Source organism: Maniola hyperantus, chromosome 3 (assembly GCF_902806685.2).
Source record: "Maniola hyperantus chromosome 3, iAphHyp1.2, whole genome shotgun sequence".
NCBI lineage: Eukaryota > Metazoa > Arthropoda > Insecta > Lepidoptera > Nymphalidae > Maniola > Maniola hyperantus.
The window spans coordinates 9,044,338-9,065,303 of NC_048538.1; the positions used below are offsets into that span (position 1 = coordinate 9,044,338).

Here is a 20,966-nt window from a genome sequence, read left to right on the forward strand (position 1 = left end):
AATTCGAATAGCGAAATTTTTTAAAGTCTATCTATTTTTCCAAATTTTAAGTCTAACCTTAATTCATGAAAAATAATGTATTATTTTTAATTTAAACTTTATGTGTAGCTACTTCCTGTTGGTGTACCGAAATAGAATAAATAAAAGTAGGTAGGTAAATAAAATAAGAAGCAATAGGTTTTACAAATAGGTTATTTAACACAAAATAAAATTATTTGAAAAAAAGTTTTATTTTTAACAATAACTTGACTAGTTATGGTACCGTAATTGCTATTTTATCGACATTTATTACGGTTAAAAAATTATTTTGCAATTTAGCAAAAATAAAGTGTATAAATTAAAAATACAAGTTCTACAAGTCTTGTAAAATCCTACAAGTCTTGTGAAATTATTTGATAAACATAATTTCCAAGAGTTTGTAAAAAAGTTCTTGTAACTTGTAACTTGTGAGCTTGTAGACTTGTAATATTTGATAAACAGGGCACTGTGCCCTGTTTATCAAACGTTACAAGTCTTGTATTACAAGCGTTTCTCTTGTAAATTTGTGCAATTTTTTTTACAAGCTATTGCTTCTTATTTTATTTTTACAAGAATGCGTTTATCAAAACCACACTTGTAAACTACAAGCTACAAGTAGTAATATCACTTGTAATACAAGTGTTTTTCACACTTGTATTTGTGGTTTTGTTCATCAAAAATGCCTTTGTAGCTTGTAGCTTGTAACTTGTAACGAAAAAGTTGGACAGCCTCCGTTGACTCTTAATTTATTTTACAAGTTGTGTGCAAGTATGATATTGTATAAAAAAAATTAAATTATCTAGTACCTAGTAGTAAATAGGTAAAATAACTATAGAATAATTCAAAGGTGTAATTTTATTAAACTTATCATGTTGCTCTTTTTAAATTTGACCAAAACGTATCTCATATACATACGAGTATGCTGGCATAATCTTTTTCGGCAGATACAAGTCCAAGAGACTGACATAGCAATAGTATCTCTTTCCACTCTGCAATTTTTTGGTCTTTAGATAATTTATCAGTAAATGCGCCAAATAAAATATATTTTTTGTCACGAATTACTTAATTGAAGAATAATTGTAACTTTCGAATCAGATTTCGCCACTTTTTGCGGTGTAATTCGAATAGTGAATTTTTTTAAAGTCTGTTTTTTTCCAAATTTTAAGTCTAACCTTAATTCATGAAAAAAAATGTATTATTTTTAATTATACTTTTTGTGTAGGTACTTCCTGTTGGTGTACCGAAATAGATTAAATAAAAGTAGGTAGGTAGTTAAATAAAATAAGAAGCAATAGGTTTTACAAATAGGTTATTAAACGCAAAATTAAATTATTTGAAAAAAAGTTTTATTTTTAGCAATAACTGACTAGTTATGGTACCGTAATTTCTATTTTATCGACATTTATTACGGTTGAAAAATTATTTTGCAATTTAGCAAAAATAAAGTGTTATAAATTAAAAAATACAAGTTCTACAAGTCTTGTAAAATCCTACAAGTCTTGTGAAATTATTTGATAAACATAATTTACAAGAGTTTGTAAAAAAGTTCTTGTAACTTGTAACTTGTGAGCTTGTAGACTTGTAATGTTTGATAAACAGGGCAATGGTCTCTTTGTTGTGTAATATATATTTTTTTGATTTTATGATTTTTTTTGTAATTTTTTTGTACCAATGGATAGCTAAAAAAACGTAGATGTTTTTAAAATAATCCGCAGGATAAGTGCCATAGTAATTTTTACAGTTTTTGGGCTTCAATTTTAAAATGCTTGAAGATTGTTTTAGTTTTATAACTGTTTATTATTAACAAGGATATGTACTAGCAAGAAATAAAAAAAAATCTGCTGAAATACATTGTTCCTTTTTTTATTAATTTTTAAAGTGGCAAACACCCTTTTACCAAGAAGAAAATAAAAAAATGAATAACTCGAAAACGCACTTTCGCATAAGCACTTTAGGGGTCGTTTGATAGCTAATGTCCCGTACTATAACCCCTTAATGGGATCGTGTCCTCTTTTCCTGTAACCCTGTATATGTGGCCATGTCAAAGTCCCGCAAATTGCTAATGCGCGTGGCCGCCAAGTTTCTCTATCAAATTGAAAAAAATTACGCAATCGGTTCAGCAATCTCAGAGATTTCGGTGTGGTATAGGTAGAAAACACCACTCCTTTGAAAATTGGTTAAAAAAGTAGCCAATGTTACTCCTTGGTTAATCCTCTACTTCTCTGTGAAAGTCCCGTCAAAATAGGTACAGCCTGCTGTTTCCAAGATTAGCCCGTTCAAACAAACAGAGAGACAGACAAACATTTTAAAAATGTGTGTGAGATTCAGTTACGGTACAGTTCAAATAACCATATTATGAGCTTAATATGAGGTAGTTATTTCGAAATTACAGACAGACACTTCAATTTTATTTATTAGTATAGATATAAATACTAGTATATATATACTATGAAATAACGCGCAGCCCGCACCGGATTTTGATAGATTTATGTTCTACGGATTTTAGAACGCACCGCAACTCGCAGCTCAAGTCGGGAAAAACGTCGTAGGTAGGTACTGCGACAAAATCGCGCTGCATGATGTACCTAAAACATTTAATAAAGAACTATTATTATTGTTAATATTTATAATTCTGTACGTTTATGTATTTAGAATACATAGGTACTGCAAGTTAATGACGGACTGCGTCATCTAGGTAATTTAGAAAAATTAATTTTTTCGGGAACACATTTAAATTTTTTTGTTGATGTAACCACAGATTCACGGTTTTCGGATTTTTTCCTTTAGGTACTTGTGCTGTAAGACTTAGGTATCTATAGTCCGCGACAGGTTGAGATGGCAACCGGGGTATTAGGCGGGGGGACTGTGCGGGATGTGCGCGGCGTTCGCAAACGTGCGATCGTCTATCCACTCTCCGAAGTTCGGACTGGGTGGATTAACGGAATTTGTATAGGTACTTATTTTTTTTTTAATCCGAAGTGGCTAGAGTCTAGACAGACAAGATTCCGGGTAGGTATAGTATACTGTACCTATACTATACACCCTTGGCTAGGGAGTAGGGTGGCTGTTTCAATGGTGGATAAGCGGTATAAGTGCACAATCGAAAGTGATAAATATCACTAGAATATTCTTCGTCACGGCCCACGATAGGAATACCGTTAGCGGTAGCTATCGGCATTCTATTATGCTATGTAGACCGGTAGGTAGTCGGTGGGTAGTTTCAAGTTTGGTATATGATAGATAGTATGATGACTCCTCATCCGAATTCAAATTGTTCATACGCCCACTATTAAGAAACAACTTGTGAGAAAGCGTGTTTACGCAAAAAGTTATAATTGGATACGCTATAAATAGGAAAATAGACAAGTGTCCGTAATTATCTGCCCCAGCAATGTTCTTAATATAGACCACGGATATGAACGTCACATTATACACACCTATAGTACGCGACAGGTCGAAATGGCAATCGGAGTGAGGACGCCCGCACACCCGCACCGGGTTAGCGCACTGGGTAAGCGTGGGGGCTGTACCCCGCCGCATACCATAGAATACAATTACTGCTAAAAGGAGACTCATAGATACCCCGATTGCCATCTTGACATGTCGCGTACTATACCTATATTCAGGGCCGTCTTATATATTTGGGGCTCTGTTGGAAAGTTAAAAAGTGAATGACAAAAAATTTTTTACAAAAAAATTTCATCTTTAGAAAATAAGGAAATTACAAAATATAACATACAATTCGCTAATTTACTCTTAAAACTTTTTAGGGTTCCGTACCTCAATAGGAAAAACGGAACCCTTATAGGATCACTTTGGTGTCTGTCTGTCTGTCTGTCAAGAAACCTACAGGGTACTTCCCGTTGACCTAGAATTATGAAATTTGGCAGGTAGGTAGGTCTTATAGCTGGCTTGAGGGGAAAAATCTGAAAACCGTGAATTTAGGGTCAGATCACACAAAAAAAATTAAATTGTGGTCATGAACTAATAATCAGTATTTTCAATATTCGAAGTAAGATAACTATATCAAGTGGGGTATCATATGAAAGGGCTTTACCTGGGCATTCTAAAACAGATTTTTATTTATTTTTATGCATCATAGTTTTTGAATTATCGTGCAAAATGTCGAAAAAATACGACTATAGTACGGAACCCTCAGTGTGCAAGCCTGACTCGCACTTGGCCGGTTTTTTTCGGATTAGATGTGCCTAAAATAGAAAAAAAATTAAAATGTAAAATTGACGATGGCCCTGTGTGCCCTAATGGTAAAGACGCACTGCCTATATTTTGTTGGTCTCTTGTATTTAGACTTAGGTAAGTAAATTAAAGTTTCTGTAATTTAATTCAGTCAGATTCATTAGTTGAGATCAAGTCAAAAGCTTGACCTAAATGAACACTTACCTACCTGCCACATTTCGTAAAAATAATATAAAATTGTTTTAGCTAGAACCCCACTACCACTAGTTGGCGGTGGACATCCCAGTGGAGTCGTTGATAAGACATGTAAAATACTAATTGCCCGCGACTTCGGCCGCGTGGATTTAGCGTTTAGGCCGCCCCGCACGTCACCCGCACCGGGTTAGCGCAGGGGTGCCGGGTGTCTCCACCCCGAATGCCATCACGACCTGTCACATACAAGCTTGTCCGTCTCAGAAAAGCTATTTCTGTACCAAACATCAAAATCTTTGTATCGTTATTTCAAAACAGATAGACTGTGAAAATGTAACAGACAGAAAGACACGTCACGACACGTCTGTGGATAATCGTGGTGCAAGGAGTCCCATTAGCTCTAATTTTAGTACAAACTTGAACATATTTTAGGAGCGATTTTGCGAAGTTAGGTCTATCTTCTTAAAAAAACCAACTATATATTGTACTAAAAGCATATCTTTATTGAATAGCATATAAGTAGTGTAAAATGTTTTTCTAATTATTTTAATATTAATTAGGTATTATTTGTTGGAAGACTGATTTGAGGCATGCGAATATTATATTATCACATTCGAAAATACCTATTAATTATTAGACAATAATATAAAAAATAACTGAAATAACTGTAGTAAATGCTGTAATAATAAATAAACAAGTCACAAGTTACAACTTAAATGGTACTGGGTATGGCACTTGAAAAAAATTAAAAAACAGTAATAAAATTAAATCTTAAGTGCTATAATACTGTATATCACAACAAAATGTTAATAGCGACAGGGGCATAGCCCCACTGTAATATCAGAGCACCTCGTGCAGTTAAATAATACAAAAATGATTTATTTCTCAGACTAGGCAAATTAAATTTTTAAAAAATGTCTAAATCCTTTTAGTTATCAATTAATCATAATATCACAAACAATTATTATAATATCTAGGTAAAGAATTATCGTAAATTGTCCTAGATTTTATACGACTATAGTCTTTGTTGTGTACTACAAGTGAAAGTACGTTATAATACGTATATAAAAGGTTTATATGTCTTTTAAAGTTTTCCTTAGAATGTCTAGATATATTGCAGCATGCTTCGGCGCAAATACTAAGGCCGGCCTGAGGCGGACACTGGCTTCTCCACAAGCTCCACCCAATACACCTGAAAATATCAAACAAGAATATAACTGCATGTTATTTTTAGCACTTTAAATAATGGACTAAGAGCCAGCGCGTGCCAGATCTTCGTTATTTTAAAAAACTCAGTTTCTCTGTGTATTGTCCCCAACACTGGGAGGAACGTTTGTTTGGATCATTGTGTCTTTGGGAGAAAGGTAACAGGTAACAAAGGTGTAAAAAATCGTGCGTCAAAGTATAGAGTAATCCATACTATAATATTATAAATGCGAAAGTGTGTCTGTCTGTCTGCTGGCTTTTCACGGCCCAACAGTTTAATCAACTTTGATGAAATTTGGTACAGAGATAGCTTACATCCCGGGGAAGGACATAGGCATTAGGATTTTTTATCCCGAAAATTAAAGAGTTTCTACGGGATTTTAAAAAACCTAAATCCGCGCGGACGAAGTCACGAGCATCATCTAGTTTTTATATTTTTTTCAGAAAAGTACAGAAAACCCTTAACTTTAAGGGGGTCGCCATGATACTAAGTGTCTGGCAATGCATGACGTGATTTCTAATACTTACATACAATAGGCTAGTTGACACTTTTTTTAAGTAGGTCTTAAATGGTTAATATTTGTCCTATTAGATCAAAAAAATTAACACTATATTTTTTTGCGCCCTAAAAACCGTAAAACTTTAATTTAAAAATATATTTTTCTTAGACAGGTGAAAACACTGTCGGCCATGTTTGGCCGATAGATTATCTGTGCTCTGACGTCATGCATTTGTAAACAACAGCATAACCTCCCAAAGTTTAATAAACATGACTTCTATACTAGTTTACATGAAAAATATAGTAATTATCGTTATTGTATCCGAGAATGTAAAAACGCATCGATAAAGACCACAGGAAAGTTGTGGTTTAGAGTGCCCAGTGAAATAAATATACGTAACACGCGAAGACTTGCTTAAAGGGATCCTATATCACTAACGACTGCAAACCAAATTTATTTTTGCAAAGATCACTTTGTTGTAAGTCTTATTTAATAACTTATTCAATTTATAAAGAGAAAACGATAATTTTTTACGTTTACTATGAGTTTTTAGAAATATATAAAAACTAGCTTATGCTCGTGACTTCGCCCGCGTGGACTTCATAAATGTCAAACCCCCATTTAACCCACTCAGGGGTGGAATTTCAAAAAATCCTTTCCTAGTGGATACCTTCTCTTTACTTACAAAGAACACACCCACCAAATTTCATGTATCTAGGACCAGCTGTTAGATGTTTAGGCTGTGCGTTGATATATAAGTTTGTCAGGACTTTAAATTTTATATATATGGATACTACGTTAGTCCACGCGTGACATAGGGATGACATTTCTTTGTTTACATATTTAATGACGTCACATCATGGCTGACAGCGTTTTCTGCGTTTTAAATAAAAATAAAAACTGTATTTTTTAAAATTGGATTTATATATCCATCCTACGTTTTTAATAATTGTTATTGATATATTTCGTTGTCTTAAGCAAAATACTATAATAAATAATCATTTATTGGACGAAATTAGATATTAGTCAAGTAGCCTATTCTGAAGAAAATAAAAAAATAGACTTTATTATACTTTGACATAAGATTTTTTTATACCTTTAGTAGCTTTTATCTTCCAAAGCCACTATGATCCAAACAAACATTCCTCACCGTGTTGGGGACAATACGCAGAGAAACTTTCAGCTTTTATAAAATAACGAATGTCTGGCACGCGCTGGCTCTCTCTATAACGGTTGCTCTTTTAAGATCCAATGGTGACGTTATCCTGCAATAAGGCATGGTCACCAGAATATAATAGAATAGAATAGAATTTATTTGATTCAAGTAGACTTATTACAAGTGCTTATAATATACCAGGGTTTATAATACTACAGGCGGTACAGTACATTATTTAAAAAGCAGTCCAGTGAAGCAAAAATCTAAACTCCAGGCGAGCCACTGGCCTGCGTTTTTGTCATTTTGTCAGTTTAGGGTCCACTCACCGTTTTTCTTTAAATCCGCCACAATTTTGTCCCTGCATTCCGTAGTGGTAGAGTTAAAGGCTAAGAATGTGCCACGTCCACGCACGCTGTTCATCACATGAGGAAATTCGTTTTCCAACTTGTGCAAGCCGTCCTTAAGGATTTTCCCGGTTTCATTAACCAAGGAAAGTAGATTTTCATTCTTAATTACTTCCAATACTTTTTCCAACAAAATTAATTTTCCTGGGTCTCCCATCCACGTGTTGAACACCCTGTATGGGTGCGCGGGCCTGGAAAGATCATCGTTTTACCTACTTTACAAACACATATAATAATTATAAGGAATGTGATAATAATTATTGTTATTTGTAATGACTTGATTTGACCAGCTCGATTGCGGAAAACCTGTATCAATCATTATTACAATCGCAATTGTTGTGATTGACTGAATTTATGGTAAGTATTCATGTTGCAACAATAAGAACCAGCAAAAAACTTGGCGATTGCTCTTTTCAAATATAATTAGATACCTATTCGTTTTTAGGATTCCGTGCCTCAAAAGAAAAAAAGGAATCCTTATAGGGTCACATTGTTGTCTGTATGTTTGTTTGTCCGTCTGTCTGTCGCGTCTGTCAAGAAAATCTATAGGGTAGGTATCAGCGGCGAAGAGTCAATATAACACGATTCCTATCGGCTTCCCTTTAAGAATTGGCATAATATAGCGTAAGTAGGTACTATTCACATAAATTCCGTAATACATTCGTAAATACAAAGGTTCGATCGTCACAAATGCTATTTTTTTTTTGTTGTTATTAAGTACTAATTTAAGTTAAAAACATAACAGCTAATGTAAGTAACATACACCTACAGTCCTACACCATACAAGCCGTAAAATATCGGATTCCCTAGTTAGATTTTTGCTTAGTATTTATCTCTTTCATTTCCCTAGCGAAAGCGAAAGGAACGAACTAGGTCTGTCTCGCTCTACGGTCGACTAATAAAGAGCACACCAATTTAGTCTGGCCCAGTAGCGAATACGAATTTGGAACTCTGACAGGTCAGACAAATTTGACGTAAATAACTCGGTTGGATCCGAGTTACCCTATAATACCTCCAAATTAAAAATTATATTAATACTATTGTTTTAACAGGTACATGCTACTATTTTGAGTATTTTGTATTTTGAAGGGTGATTTGATATTGATACATTTGTTTTTGTGAAGCGGCCATGCTTGTTTGTTTAAGTTGTTAGTGGTGTTTTATTTTGATATAATAAATTGGGGATGTGATTAATAACTTATAAGTTGTAAGTTCACGGTAATTTTGATTCAGTTTGGTAAGCCAAAATCAGAAATGGCCTTAATTCACATAGATTGTTGTTTAACAGATTTCTTGTTACGTAACGATAGTAATTTTTCTAAATTAAGTTTTGAAAACAAAAATCGAACAGCTGATATTCTTTTAGGTAAGTACGTTTCCGGCTTCCCTTTATCAGATTTTCACCCTTCGCCACTGGTAGGTATAATCATGAAATTTGGCAGGTGGAAAAAATCCGAAAACATTTCGTTACTGTATCACAAAAAGAATGTGTTCACGAAAAAATTTATTTACTAAATCACATATACTCGTATCACATATACTTTTACTTACTTTTTCTCGATTTTGAAATAAAAGCCGCCAGTCAACATCTTCTTGCTGAAGGTGACGAGGTCGGGCGGTGCGCGCAGGTCAAAGTGCTCGTGGCACCACATGCGGCCCGTGGGCCCGCCGCCCGTCTGCACCTCGTCCACGATCAGCGCCGCCCCGCTCTGGGGACACGGTTATTCAAAGTCAAATTCTTTATTCAAAATAGGTACTATTGTACACTTATTGATTGCCAATGGGGATCCGCACTGCCTATTTACCCCGACGGTGGCGCATAAGCGAACCGGCCAGAGAGGTATATCATCTGTGGAACCGGCTCTGAGCTGTCAAACGCCATAATTATAATTTTACGAGCTTCCAGGTATCATACATTTTTAAATAATTCACGAAACAATCGTATAATGTATCGATATCAACAATTCGTAGCAAACAAACAAAACAAACAATTTTGTTCATTTTGACATTTACATTGGCCGGTCCTCTTGTGGCGCCCTCTGAGATTAGTATTGCCTGTGGCTCCCCATTGTTTGGTTTGTAAGATGATAGTGATAATTTTGTTTTTTCAAAGAATATTAGCCAATGAAGACTAATATTCCCCTTTCTCCTCTAACTAAGCGTTAATCTTGTGCTAGGAGTAGGCACGACAATAGTGCAACGGGTAGGGTTTGAACAGGCGATCATTCAGATTTCAGTCCGCTCCTTTAACCGTTGAGCTATTGAGGCTCAATTACATAAACTTAAAGCTACGAGGGTTCCAAACGCACCCAGCTGAGAAGACCCCACATCAAACTCAGACTGTGCTTTATTGTTTCATCTGAACAATCCATACTTCCATACTAATTTCATAAATGCGACAGTGTATGTCTGTCGATCTGTATGGCAGCTTTTCACGACCCATCTTTATAACCGATTTTGACGAGTACAGAGATAACTTGCATCTCAGGGACTCTTTCCAGCCAAATAGCCACTATTTGTCCTGGAAATCAAAGAGTTTCCACGGGATTTTTAAGACCTAAATCGACGTTGATGAAATCGCGGACATCATTTATTTGGTACTGAGATAGCTCGCATCCTGGAGACAGGCATAGGCTACTTTTTATTCCAGAAAATCAAATAATTCCCACGGGATGTTTCTAGCGATTTTGACGTTTGGAACAGAAATAGATAGCTTTAACTCCGGGGATGGGACATACTTCAGACTACTTTTATTCCCACGAAATTTAAAAAAAAACTAAATCCGACAAAGTCATGATGCCCATGACTTTGTCGGATTAGTTTTTTAACCTTAGGAAGCCAATAAATATGGTAGGTACTAGGTAGGTACCTGTTGTCTTTAATACGAGAACCGCGTGTCGCCAATTTTGAGCAATTCACTCGTACAGAAAACAAGCTAAATCCGAGAACCGAAAGTTGACCTCGCAAAATTTTTCGAGCGCCTCAATAACAATTATATCTAGATGACGTATTACACTAAAAGTATGTATACTCGATAGATCGGGGCGCTCGAAAAATTATTGATGATCAATCACTATCACATACGCAGGCGAAACTACTCAGCTTGCAGCAACGACGCAATGTCGCCTGCTTATCGGTCTTTTATCGGATATGCTTTGGAGAGTGTTCTAGAACATTACAACCTTGTTCCTTTACCCATCTATCACAGAACAGAAAGAAACTGTGATCGTTAGTATCTTTATCTATCTACCTACCATATACAAAACGTTTATGCTCAACGTACGTTTTAAATTATATGTCGGACCATCTCTCTTTTTGACCGGCGTTGTACCTAACACATATTATTATTAATATTAAACTTTATTCAGTCTTGCGCCACCTGAATCCAGCGGTGGCGTGTGGACCTACAACAGACCATAGGTCTCTTGTAGGCCTATGGCAGTGGACGTCTATCGGTTGATTATGATGATGATAATGACTCAGTAGGTAGTCGATAGTGACTCGATACCTACATTTTGGCAAAGCTTTTGCAGTTTTTGGAAAAATTCGGGTGACGCTTCATGGTCGCCGCCTTCTGACTGAATAGGTTCCACGACAACTCCCGCGACTGGACATCCCTTCTTTTTATACTTCTCTATTACGTCAGCTACTTGCTCCAGACATCTGCAACAATATATGGAGACATTAGGTACGTGTGAACAAATAATTTCTCAATTGAAATCTCCTACAAAAATGCGCTGATGACAGCAACCTAAAGTTTGTGACATGCCTATAATCTATATTGCCTGAGTAGATTATATACGAGGCCACGACTGGGGGACCGAGTCGCTTTATTGATTAACAAGAGTGATTTAATTCACCCCATCAGTGACCCATTTGACTGGTGTAACAAAATACGATGATTTCTTTTTTTATATTAGGCACTGTTGTAGGTAGTCCAATAATAAAATAATTCATACAGTCAGGCAGCGGTGGGATTAGAACCTACACCCTCAAAGGGGGTGCTTCTACTTCATTACTAATCATTCCTTTCCTTCTCCAATGAAGCGTAGTGCACAGCTAATGCTAGAAGTAGGTACAAAAAGAGCCAAATCCTTTATTTATACGGTAGAAACGATACCTAGTGTCCGATTGAAGATCGATTTCTTGCCCAAGCCGTAGTCGATTAATCGGCCTATCTATCACGTGGATGAAATCGCGGACAATATCTAGTACCTACCTAGTGAAGAAAAGTTAAAGTAATTGATAGGCGATAGGCAATCAAATAATAATTATTAAAATTCGAATACTTATCATTTGATATTGAAGTACATAATTAATGTACTACCTATCTAAATCCTAATACCGGGTAAGGGCGTTTGTGCACTCATCCGTATTCTGGTGTCCGTGAACATTCGATTCGTATTTTTTGAAGTGTTAAGTGATAAATAATATCGAATCGCTTTATTCATCTCACCTCTAAATAAAACAAATATATTCACAAAATAACCTTCTAAACGTTTGTGCAATGTAGGACGTAGGTGATATATTATTATGATTTATGACATGCAGAAAGGACAGCCATATTATCTACTGATATGCCTATACTATTTATTATTATTATTTAGTACCTACATATTTATCTCACTGAGCATAGCGGAAGCGTAACAAAGTATAAAGATATAAGTATATGGTTTCTTTATATTTTTACAATATATGGTATATTTACCTAAATTATAAAGCAAAAAACACTATGCCAATTTCAACAAAATATTTCAAAATTACAATTGCTTTACTTAGGTATTTGAACCATTAGGTATTTTGATTTTATATATTTTGAGCTTTCTAAACATTTTTCACATTTTAAATTAAATTATTCTCTTTGAAGGCAAAGCTAGAAAAAAATATTCTAAGAAGCAGGTTTAGGGAATCTCCTCTATTGACCAAAGGCTTATAAGCGGGAGAGCTTGTGCGGGCACTGCCATGGTAAAGTTTATAATGAACTAGCCTATCCCTGCGACATCGTCCGCCTGGACTACACAAATTTTAAACCCCTATTTTACCCCCTTAGGAGTTGGATTTCTAAAAACCCTTTCTTAGCGGATGTCTACGTCATAATAGCTATCTGCATGCCAAACTTCAGCCCGATCCGTCCACTAGTTTGAGCTGTGCGTTGATAGATCAGTCAGTCAGTTAGCTTTTCCTTTTATATATGTTTCTGAGTCACGTCTCCGCCACTCGCCACTCCTGTATAAACCGTACCTCACAATATTAGACCTTATGAGTGTTCGCCACGGTTGCTCCAATCAACACTTTCGGGCGGGACTTAGTACTTACTCAACAGTAAAGCTGTAGTTAAACGGCGCGCAAACACGTGAGCCGAGCCTAGCTCCGCTCGTGATTCAGTGCGTCACGCGCTGTTTAAACAACTACGCTCGGCGCGGCTCGGCAAAGTTCGCACGATCCATCACTTGTCGGTTTTTTCGACACGGATCAAAGGCGCGCGCGCCATCTTCGGCTCGCGCGCCGTCTAAACAGATGGTACAGAGCGCGCGACGAAGGAAGATGAAGGCAGCCGCATCTCCAGGACAGCTCGGCTCGCGTAGGATCGTGCTACCTCGCGTCGTTTAAACGAGCAGGCTTGCGTCCGAATTAAGCCGAGCCGCGCCTACACGGATGGTGCGGCGCGGTGCGGCTCGTGTTACAGCGGGCCGTTTAACCGCAGCTTTAGATCGACGATGTTTTGTTGACAACGCAAATCAACGTTTGGTATTACGTTACTATTTTGAAAACTCAATCAATATTTTTGAACCAACCTAACACATTTGAAATTATTGTTCAGTAAAGTTTGTTTTAAAGCCGTTAATTTTCGATTTTGTTGTTTTTACGTGGTTTAATAACGTACGAAGTTGCTTCAATATTTGGTCTAAAATAGAAATATTTCAAGGCCCATAACTTTCAAAATAAATATAATATTATCATATTTAGATGGTTATTAGCCATAATACATACCTAATAAAGAAATAAATTTATAATTGGCTTAGTTTTAGATGTAGAACAGCAAATAATAATACATAATAATAGGCGTACCTACTTAATACGTTTGAATGGAGTAGTGCGTATGAAGCGTAGCCTTAAGTTCATAGCTTACTTGTTATCTTCCTCCTGATTTTCTGATTTAAATTGATTGAGCGGATATTTGTATCTCGGGAACGGGGCGACTGGCCAATCAAAAGCGGGACAGTCCAGCTTGTGTATTGGTTTTGATCTCGTAGTGGACAAAGCACCAAATGTACGACCGTGAAAACTACCCTGTAATTCCGAAGTTTCATTTTTTATAACTGTGTATACATATAGGCCCCCTTTTCACTGCAATCATACCAAATGGTAATAGAGAGAGAGCCAGCGCGTGTCAGACCTTCATTATTTTATAAAAGCTGAAAGTTTCTCTGCGTATTGTCCCCAAACTATAGCAAGAACATTTGTTTGGATCATGGTGGCTTTGGGAGATAACAGATAATAGGATACAAGGTGTAAAAAATCTTCCGTCAAAGTATAAAATCTATTTTTTTATATTTTCTTCAGAATAGTATTAGAAACCACGTTGTGCATTGCCAGACAGTCTGGCACGCGCTGGCTCTTAGTCCATAACTAATGATGCAGGATCACTAAGGTGAAAAATTAAACTAATGTTAAAAATACAAATGCGGCAAATTACCTCAAAAGATAAAATGGATAAGTTGGGAGCGCCAGGTGGCTGATTAGCCATACATGACGCCATCTCCTCGGGCGTAAAGTCAGCCTTTTCTCCCCGTTCCTTAAAGCGGTACCACATGAATACATTTTTGTATGCGTTTTCGTTGGAACAGGAGCCACACATCATTGTCGTAACAGCGTCAAGGCCCCGAGGTGCGACTCCCATTAAGACATCTCTTAGCTTTTGAGGCCAATCCACTGCCGGAAACACGCCGAGAGCAGGACGATTGACGAGCGATCTCTGGTCAACAAAATAAGTAGGTATATTATTTTATCCGGCTGCCATCAGTTTAAGAACGGCTAAAATTAAAAAAGTTACTATACCCACTACAGCAGTAATAGCCTAGTGGTTAGGACGTCGGCCCTTTTTAGGGAGGTCGGGGTTCGATCCCAGCGCGCCTGGGATCTAACTTTTTTATTTTACTCATTATAGGCAAACGCTTGAGGAGTTGTGCGTTTTAAGCAATAAAATATGATTTGCTTTAACAGTGGAGGAAAACATCATGAGGAAACCTACATGCCTAATGTTCTCAAAGTCTGACAATCCGCAATTGGAAAGCTTGGCGGACTATGACCTAAACCCTTCTCATTTTGAGAAGCGACCTGGTCTCCGTAGTGGGCCGGTGTTGGATTGATCGAAATAGGTACCTAATTACTTTTTGAAATGAATTTCACTTACAAGATTATGTTTATCTTCAAAAGCCGACAACAACGCTGGGTGATTGTATCCAATTGGTATCGATGATATTTGGGTGAATGAGTCCAAAAATGTGTTTCCGTCCGCATCAACAAAATAATTACCGATGCATTTATCATAATCAGCAAATAACTGAACGGAACCTGCTTGCTGCAATCATTCAAGAGTTTGTCAAATCTTCTTCTTCTAAATATATAAAAGGAAAAGCTGATTGACTGACTGACTGACTGATCTATCAACGCACAGCTTACCGCCTCATACCCCGATTTCCAACCTGTCGGAGACTATATGTTATAGGAAAATTGCGAAGCAAAATTAGTTAATAAGTACCTACTTAGAAAGATTTAGTTTGATAAAATTTATCATATGAGTTGAAACTTAAAACGGATAGTACTCTTTAGGGTTCCGTATCCAATGGGTAAAAACGGTCAGTCTGTCTGTTTGTCTCTAGCTCGTAGATGAAATGAGTTAAAATCTGAAGTTTTTGTAAAATATTGCCCCAACTCTGTACCTACCTAAATCGATAAAGTGGATGGGCCGTGAAAAGCTAACAGATAGACACACTTTCGCATTTATAATATTAGTTAGTTATACCTGTAAACATGACAGTTCTTGAAGTAATGCTTTTGTTTTTGGGCCAGGGACAGAGGTTTTTATTTCTGGTTTACATGGCTCTGCTTTTACTACTGTTGAAAAGCCTTTTAGATCTGAAAATAATACTTATTTTTACACTTTATATATTTTTAATTTTATTCCATAATTCCATAATAGAATATGTTACGATCAAAGATCGAAAACGCTTATTGCGTGTAAAAACCGGTCAAGTGTAAGTCCGACTCATACACGAAGGGTTCCGTACCAGCGTACAAGATATATCTACCACTTTTATGTAGACTACTGCAAGTTAATAACGGACTGCGCCATCTATTATATTGTGATTTAGTAAATTATTTTTTTGGGATGTAACCACAACTTTCGAATTTTTTCCTTTACTTGTGCTATAAGACCTACCTACCTGTCAAAAAGTAAGTTCCCCTGAGAAGAGAGCCTGTGCTCACGCTCAGTAGCGAGCCGGTTGATGATGATAAGAAAACCGCGTCAAAACCGCGGCACGTGCGCGAACGGACTCCCTTGAAAAAGGACCCCGGATGGGTTCGAAACTAGTCGGGCTAACGTCGACTAAACACGTGAGTACAGCCGGGACAGATATTATTTAGGATGATAAGAACCCCTATAAAATTTGGTAACTAAAGGCTTAAATAACTTAACTTATACAATTAACTTAATCAAAATTATTAAAAATCGATTAAGTAACACAGTTTTTAAAACCGGCCAAGTGCAAGTCAGGTTCGCGCACCAAGGGTATGAAACCTTTGGTGTGCGAGCCTGACTTGCACTAAATCGTATTTTTTCGACATTTGGCATGACAAATCAAAAACTATTATGGATAAAAATAAATAAAAACCTATTTTGATTGTACAGGTAAAGTCCTTTCATATGATACCCTACTTAGTATAACCTTACCAAGGGCGGATCCAGGGGGGGGGTCATGGGGGTCATGACCCCCCCCCCCTGGGCTGCGTCCAGGACCTAGGTGGACCACTAATTAAAATTGTTAAACATAAGGTTTTTTATATTTTTATATACCTAGATTTTATGTAAGTTCCTTCAATACTTAATCAATTTAATATAATATTTTGTATGATGGCAAAAACATTATGTTCTTGCGAACAAACGCATCCAAAATTTGAATTTTACCGCGCCACCGCTACCTTTCATCGAGATGCCACATTTCGTGTGACGTTCTTCAATGATTGAATAACATCACACGGCACTTGCCCAGGGCCCACGATCGATTGGGGCCCAGTAGTCCCTGCCTGATCACCAAACTATAACAGATTAACCGATATATTAATACCCAAAAACATATTTATTTCGATAAAATCAACGGTCAAAAAAGCCATCTCAAACAAAGGACCGTAGAGATTGTTAAATAGTCAAGACTGACTTATATCCGATCGTTATTGTCTTTACTGATAACGCAAATGATAGAATATTTCATTCTTTTTCACACTTTAAAAAAAATTCCCGACAGTAATAACCTCTAAAATTAAAAAATAATATGTATTATATACCTATAATGTATTGGTCGGATTGGTCCTTTACGTTTATTATTTATAGTAAAGTTTTTATTATCCAAGCGCTCGTTGCATCTGGGGACCCCTAAAGATAATAGAACTATTCTTTATACAACAGATGACTTTATAGTTTTTAGTACAAAATTTCTGGCATTTATCTATATCGTAATACAATATTTCTCACATTTATCTTTTCTTTTTTTGTAAATAATGTCATAAATTTTGCGCTCGCTTCGCTCGCACGTTCTGTTCACTACAATTGAAAATCCCTTCCGAGATGCAAGCTATCACTGAGTAGTACCTATCTACCTACATTTGGCCGTGAAAAAGTACCTAACAAGATGATAGACAGACAGGAAATTTAGGTTTTCAAAAAACCTAAATCAATTCTTTGATTTTCCGCATAAAAAGTGTATGCAGGTTTCCGGGATGAAAGTTTTCTCTGTGTAGTACCTGGTCAAAAAGATAGACCGTCAAATGGTAACAGATAAGTAGATAGACACGCTTTCGCATTTATAATATTAGTAGCTACCTTATGATTTTTTCGTAAATATATGAAAAATTTCGCGCTCGCTTCGCTCGCGCTTTTACTTTATATTAGTTGACGCCCGCAACTTCGTCTACATAGATTTAGTTTTTTAAAATTTCCGTGAGAACCCTTTAATTTTCCGGGATAAAAAGCCGTTTCCGAGGGTAAACTATCTCTGAATAGTACCAAATTTTGATTTAGAATATGGACTTTGAAAAGATAACAGATAGATAGAAACATTCGCATTTATAATACGTCTAGAACGTGACTTATCTGCTTTCTTTGCCTATTCCAAGAAAATAGTACCTACTCTGTCAAAATCATAGGGGCCCCGTTATTCTAATGTGCCCAGGGCCTCCAATATAGGTTAAAGACGGCCCTGCGTGCGGGTGTGCGGGGCGTCCCCCCCCCCCAGCCCCCGCTCGTCATACCCCGATTACCAAATCGACCTGTCGCAAGAGGTCGAGATGTTGTGACTTGACCACGACTATGTGACCCCCCCTGGCACCAAAGCTGGATCCGCCCTTGAACCTTACTTTAACAGTTGTAAATACTTCGTTGTTTTAGCGTTTAAACTACCGTGAGTGATTTCCATTATAAATAATATCTATCCCGGCTGTACTCACGTGTCTAGTCGACGTTAGCCCGACTAGTTTCGAACCCATCCGGGGTCAGTCAAATCCGCGCGGACCGACTCCCTTGAAAAAGGACCCCGGATGGGTTCGAAACTAGTCGGGCTAACGTCGACTAGACACGTGAGTACAGCCGGGATAGATATTATTTTATAATACTTCGTTGTCTTGACAAACACGACAGACAGACATTGAAGTGATCCTACAAGGGTTCCTTCTTGCCTTTCGAAGTATGGAACCCTAAAAATAAGCTTTTGGTTTAGTGCTCCAAAAAAAATGTATTATGAGTAATAAAATGTCATGATAATTATTCAGACCAGAAGGGATTGCAGGGATGGTTTTCTAACTGCATCATTCTTTCAACTGTGATGATAGTGGCTGCTCATTCTTAACACTTTTGTAATGAGGTTTCCTTCACCTTTCTCTGTTTGGAGATACATAAATGGCATCAAAGTGGTATAGGATTTATTTGATAGCTTGTGATCTCTGAACTCCCCTACAATCCCCAATAACATAATGGTATTGTGGAATTTTACTATTAATCTTGTACACAGGATGTTATTTTGATAAATACTCAAAACTGATTCCTCATGGTTTGTTTATTGTTTTTGTTTTAGTGACCTCTGCCAAAGTTACACCCTGTGAGAAATATATTTATTTAGCACTAGCTGTTCCGGTGAACTTCATGCCGCCTAGCAGTTGATTCTTTTTCAGGCAATTTTAAATATTTTCTCCTTAAGAACCATCCTCGTACTTCAAGGATTATTATAAAAAAAGAATTACCGAAATCGGTTCAGCTGTTCTCGAGATTTGCGATCAGCAACACATTTAGTGATTGATTTTTATATATAGAGATGAAATAATTGTACACGAAAGAATTAATTGAATATAGTAGGAAATCATTGAAAATCACTGCATAAAGGTATGTAATGTAAATTTTAATTTATAATTCACTACAAATAGGTAATTACTTATAATTTATAGGCATGATAATAATATTTAAAAATTGTAATAAAATATCTAATATATTCATAATCCACTCATAATCTAATTTTCTACACTGTACCTACCTGCCTACAATTAGAAACTAGCTGATCCCCGCGGCTTCGCCCGCGTAGATTTAGGTTTTTAAAGATCCCGTATAGCGTATGTCAGTCAGGAATAATGTAGCTTTCTACTGGTGAAAGAATTTTTAAAATCAGTTCAGTAGTTCCAAAGATTACCCCCTACAAACAAATTTAACGACATTACCTCTTTATATAATAGTATAGAGTATAGATAGGAGAAAATAAAGGAGTGATAAAGGTCACTCACTAGGTAAATCACTACTACTACAGTACATACTAATTATTTAATACCTTTTGAAGCATAGAATTTAGAAAAAGCATTTCATCTATGCTTTGCATTCGTCCCTTCTAGTATATGATTAACAATAAAATAAAACGAACTTACGTTTCTCAGCTTGATATTTCAAGCTATTCGTAACAGGCGGTCTAAAAACACGCAACATTTCTAGCAATACCTAAAACGGCCCACTTAATAAATTCAACTTCCAGTGTTCGCTTGATACCTTGGTTTTATATTGCTTTTTTTAATAGGCACTCTTTGCGCACTCTCAGCAAACAAATCACGTTCACTAGTCACGAACACACGACCTCAACTCACGTTAAATTATATTCTCTTTGCTCAACTCACAAGAAGAGTACCTACGTCCTAGGCTACTGAGAAATAATTATTGTAATTCGCACGACAGGGCAAATTGTGATATTTTCGTACTTGAAAATATCATGATGGCCTTGCCAATACCATACCATGCCTATCATGCAGCTGTATCAGGATTCGGTTCGGAGTATAGTGTGGAGTAAATGTATTCTGTGGATATAGTGTTCCAAAAATGAAAAAAACTTTTAATTTGCCGTTCGTTTGGCGTAAATTACAACAACCTATATAATTTTGATAAAATATTAAATGCGTAGTAGAATGTAGATAGTAAATACTAAATGGTAATGTTTGACAGCACTTTGAATTCGAGCGGTAAATACTTGGACAAAGAGTATATATTCACCACAGACCAGTAACAACCACTATGTTCCAAAGAGTATGTAACCACTAAGTTTTACTTCTACGTTGTACAATACCGTACTTGGATACTTGGGTAATGCAACGTAGTGATAGGTACATATGGTTATTATCTCAGAATAAGGACTGTTAGAAGCCTAGAATAATAAATACTATAGAACGCTGATGAAGTTACTTTTGTATGAAAACCGCGCGAGCCACCTCGCACACTATCTTAAAGAATAGCGTATTCAGCAACACAGCCATCGCGACTCTACTATTGGTCAAAAAATTACAAGCAAAAATCGTCTGTATCTTCTTAACGGTAGGGTTGATTTTGAAGTACCATTCAAGTATTGTATTGCCAGCTATGATAAAAATTTGCACGATAAATATTTTCAGTTCTTAATATCATGTTCCAAGCGTTGATAATTATTGTGCTTATTGTGCAAACATCTGAAAAACATGTTTCACTATATAAAGTACATGTCGCTCGAAGTAATC

At 36.5% G+C, this 20,966-nt stretch overlaps 2 protein-coding genes across 3 annotated transcripts in view; both read right to left on the reverse strand.

The window, feature by feature from the left end:
- mrj (DnaJ heat shock protein family (Hsp40) member B6 mrj) overlaps positions 1 to 20,966 on the reverse strand; it is a 52,888-nt gene that overhangs the window by 18,724 nt on the left and 13,198 nt on the right. The gene's annotated exons all lie outside the window — the stretch shown is intronic.
- Gabat (4-aminobutyrate aminotransferase) lies at positions 4,888 to 20,209 on the reverse strand. Of its 2 annotated transcripts, none has more exons than XM_034984344.2 (9): positions 19,857 to 20,209; positions 15,700 to 15,812; positions 15,088 to 15,255; positions 14,371 to 14,649; positions 13,804 to 13,964; positions 11,186 to 11,336; positions 9,225 to 9,382; positions 7,596 to 7,864; positions 4,888 to 5,599 (listed from the first exon to the last, which is right to left on the reverse strand). In XM_034984344.2, the coding sequence occupies exons 1-9, from the start codon at positions 19,912 to 19,914 to the stop codon at positions 5,481 to 5,483; spliced, it is 1,476 nt and encodes a 491-aa protein (XP_034840235.1). In that variant the 5' UTR covers positions 19,915 to 20,209; the 3' UTR covers positions 4,888 to 5,480. The 2 variants fall into 2 exon arrangements, with proteins under 2 accessions (XP_034840235.1, XP_069364866.1); XM_069508765.1 differs by lacking the exon at positions 4,888 to 5,599 and adding an exon at positions 7,239 to 7,378.

Coding starts and splice junctions, on each gene's coding strand:
- Gabat (XM_034984344.2), bottom strand. CDS start 19,914: ATGTTGCGTGTTTTTAGACCGCCTGTTACGAATAGCTTGAAATATCAA. Junction 15,813..19,856: donor GAAATATCAAGCTGAGAAAC/GTAAGTTCGTTT, acceptor TATTATTTTCAG/ATCTAAAAGGCTTTTCAACA. Junction 11,337..13,803: donor AATCAGGAGGAAGATAACAA/GTAAGCTATGAA, acceptor ATATTGTTGCAG/ATGTCTGGAGCAAGTAGCTG.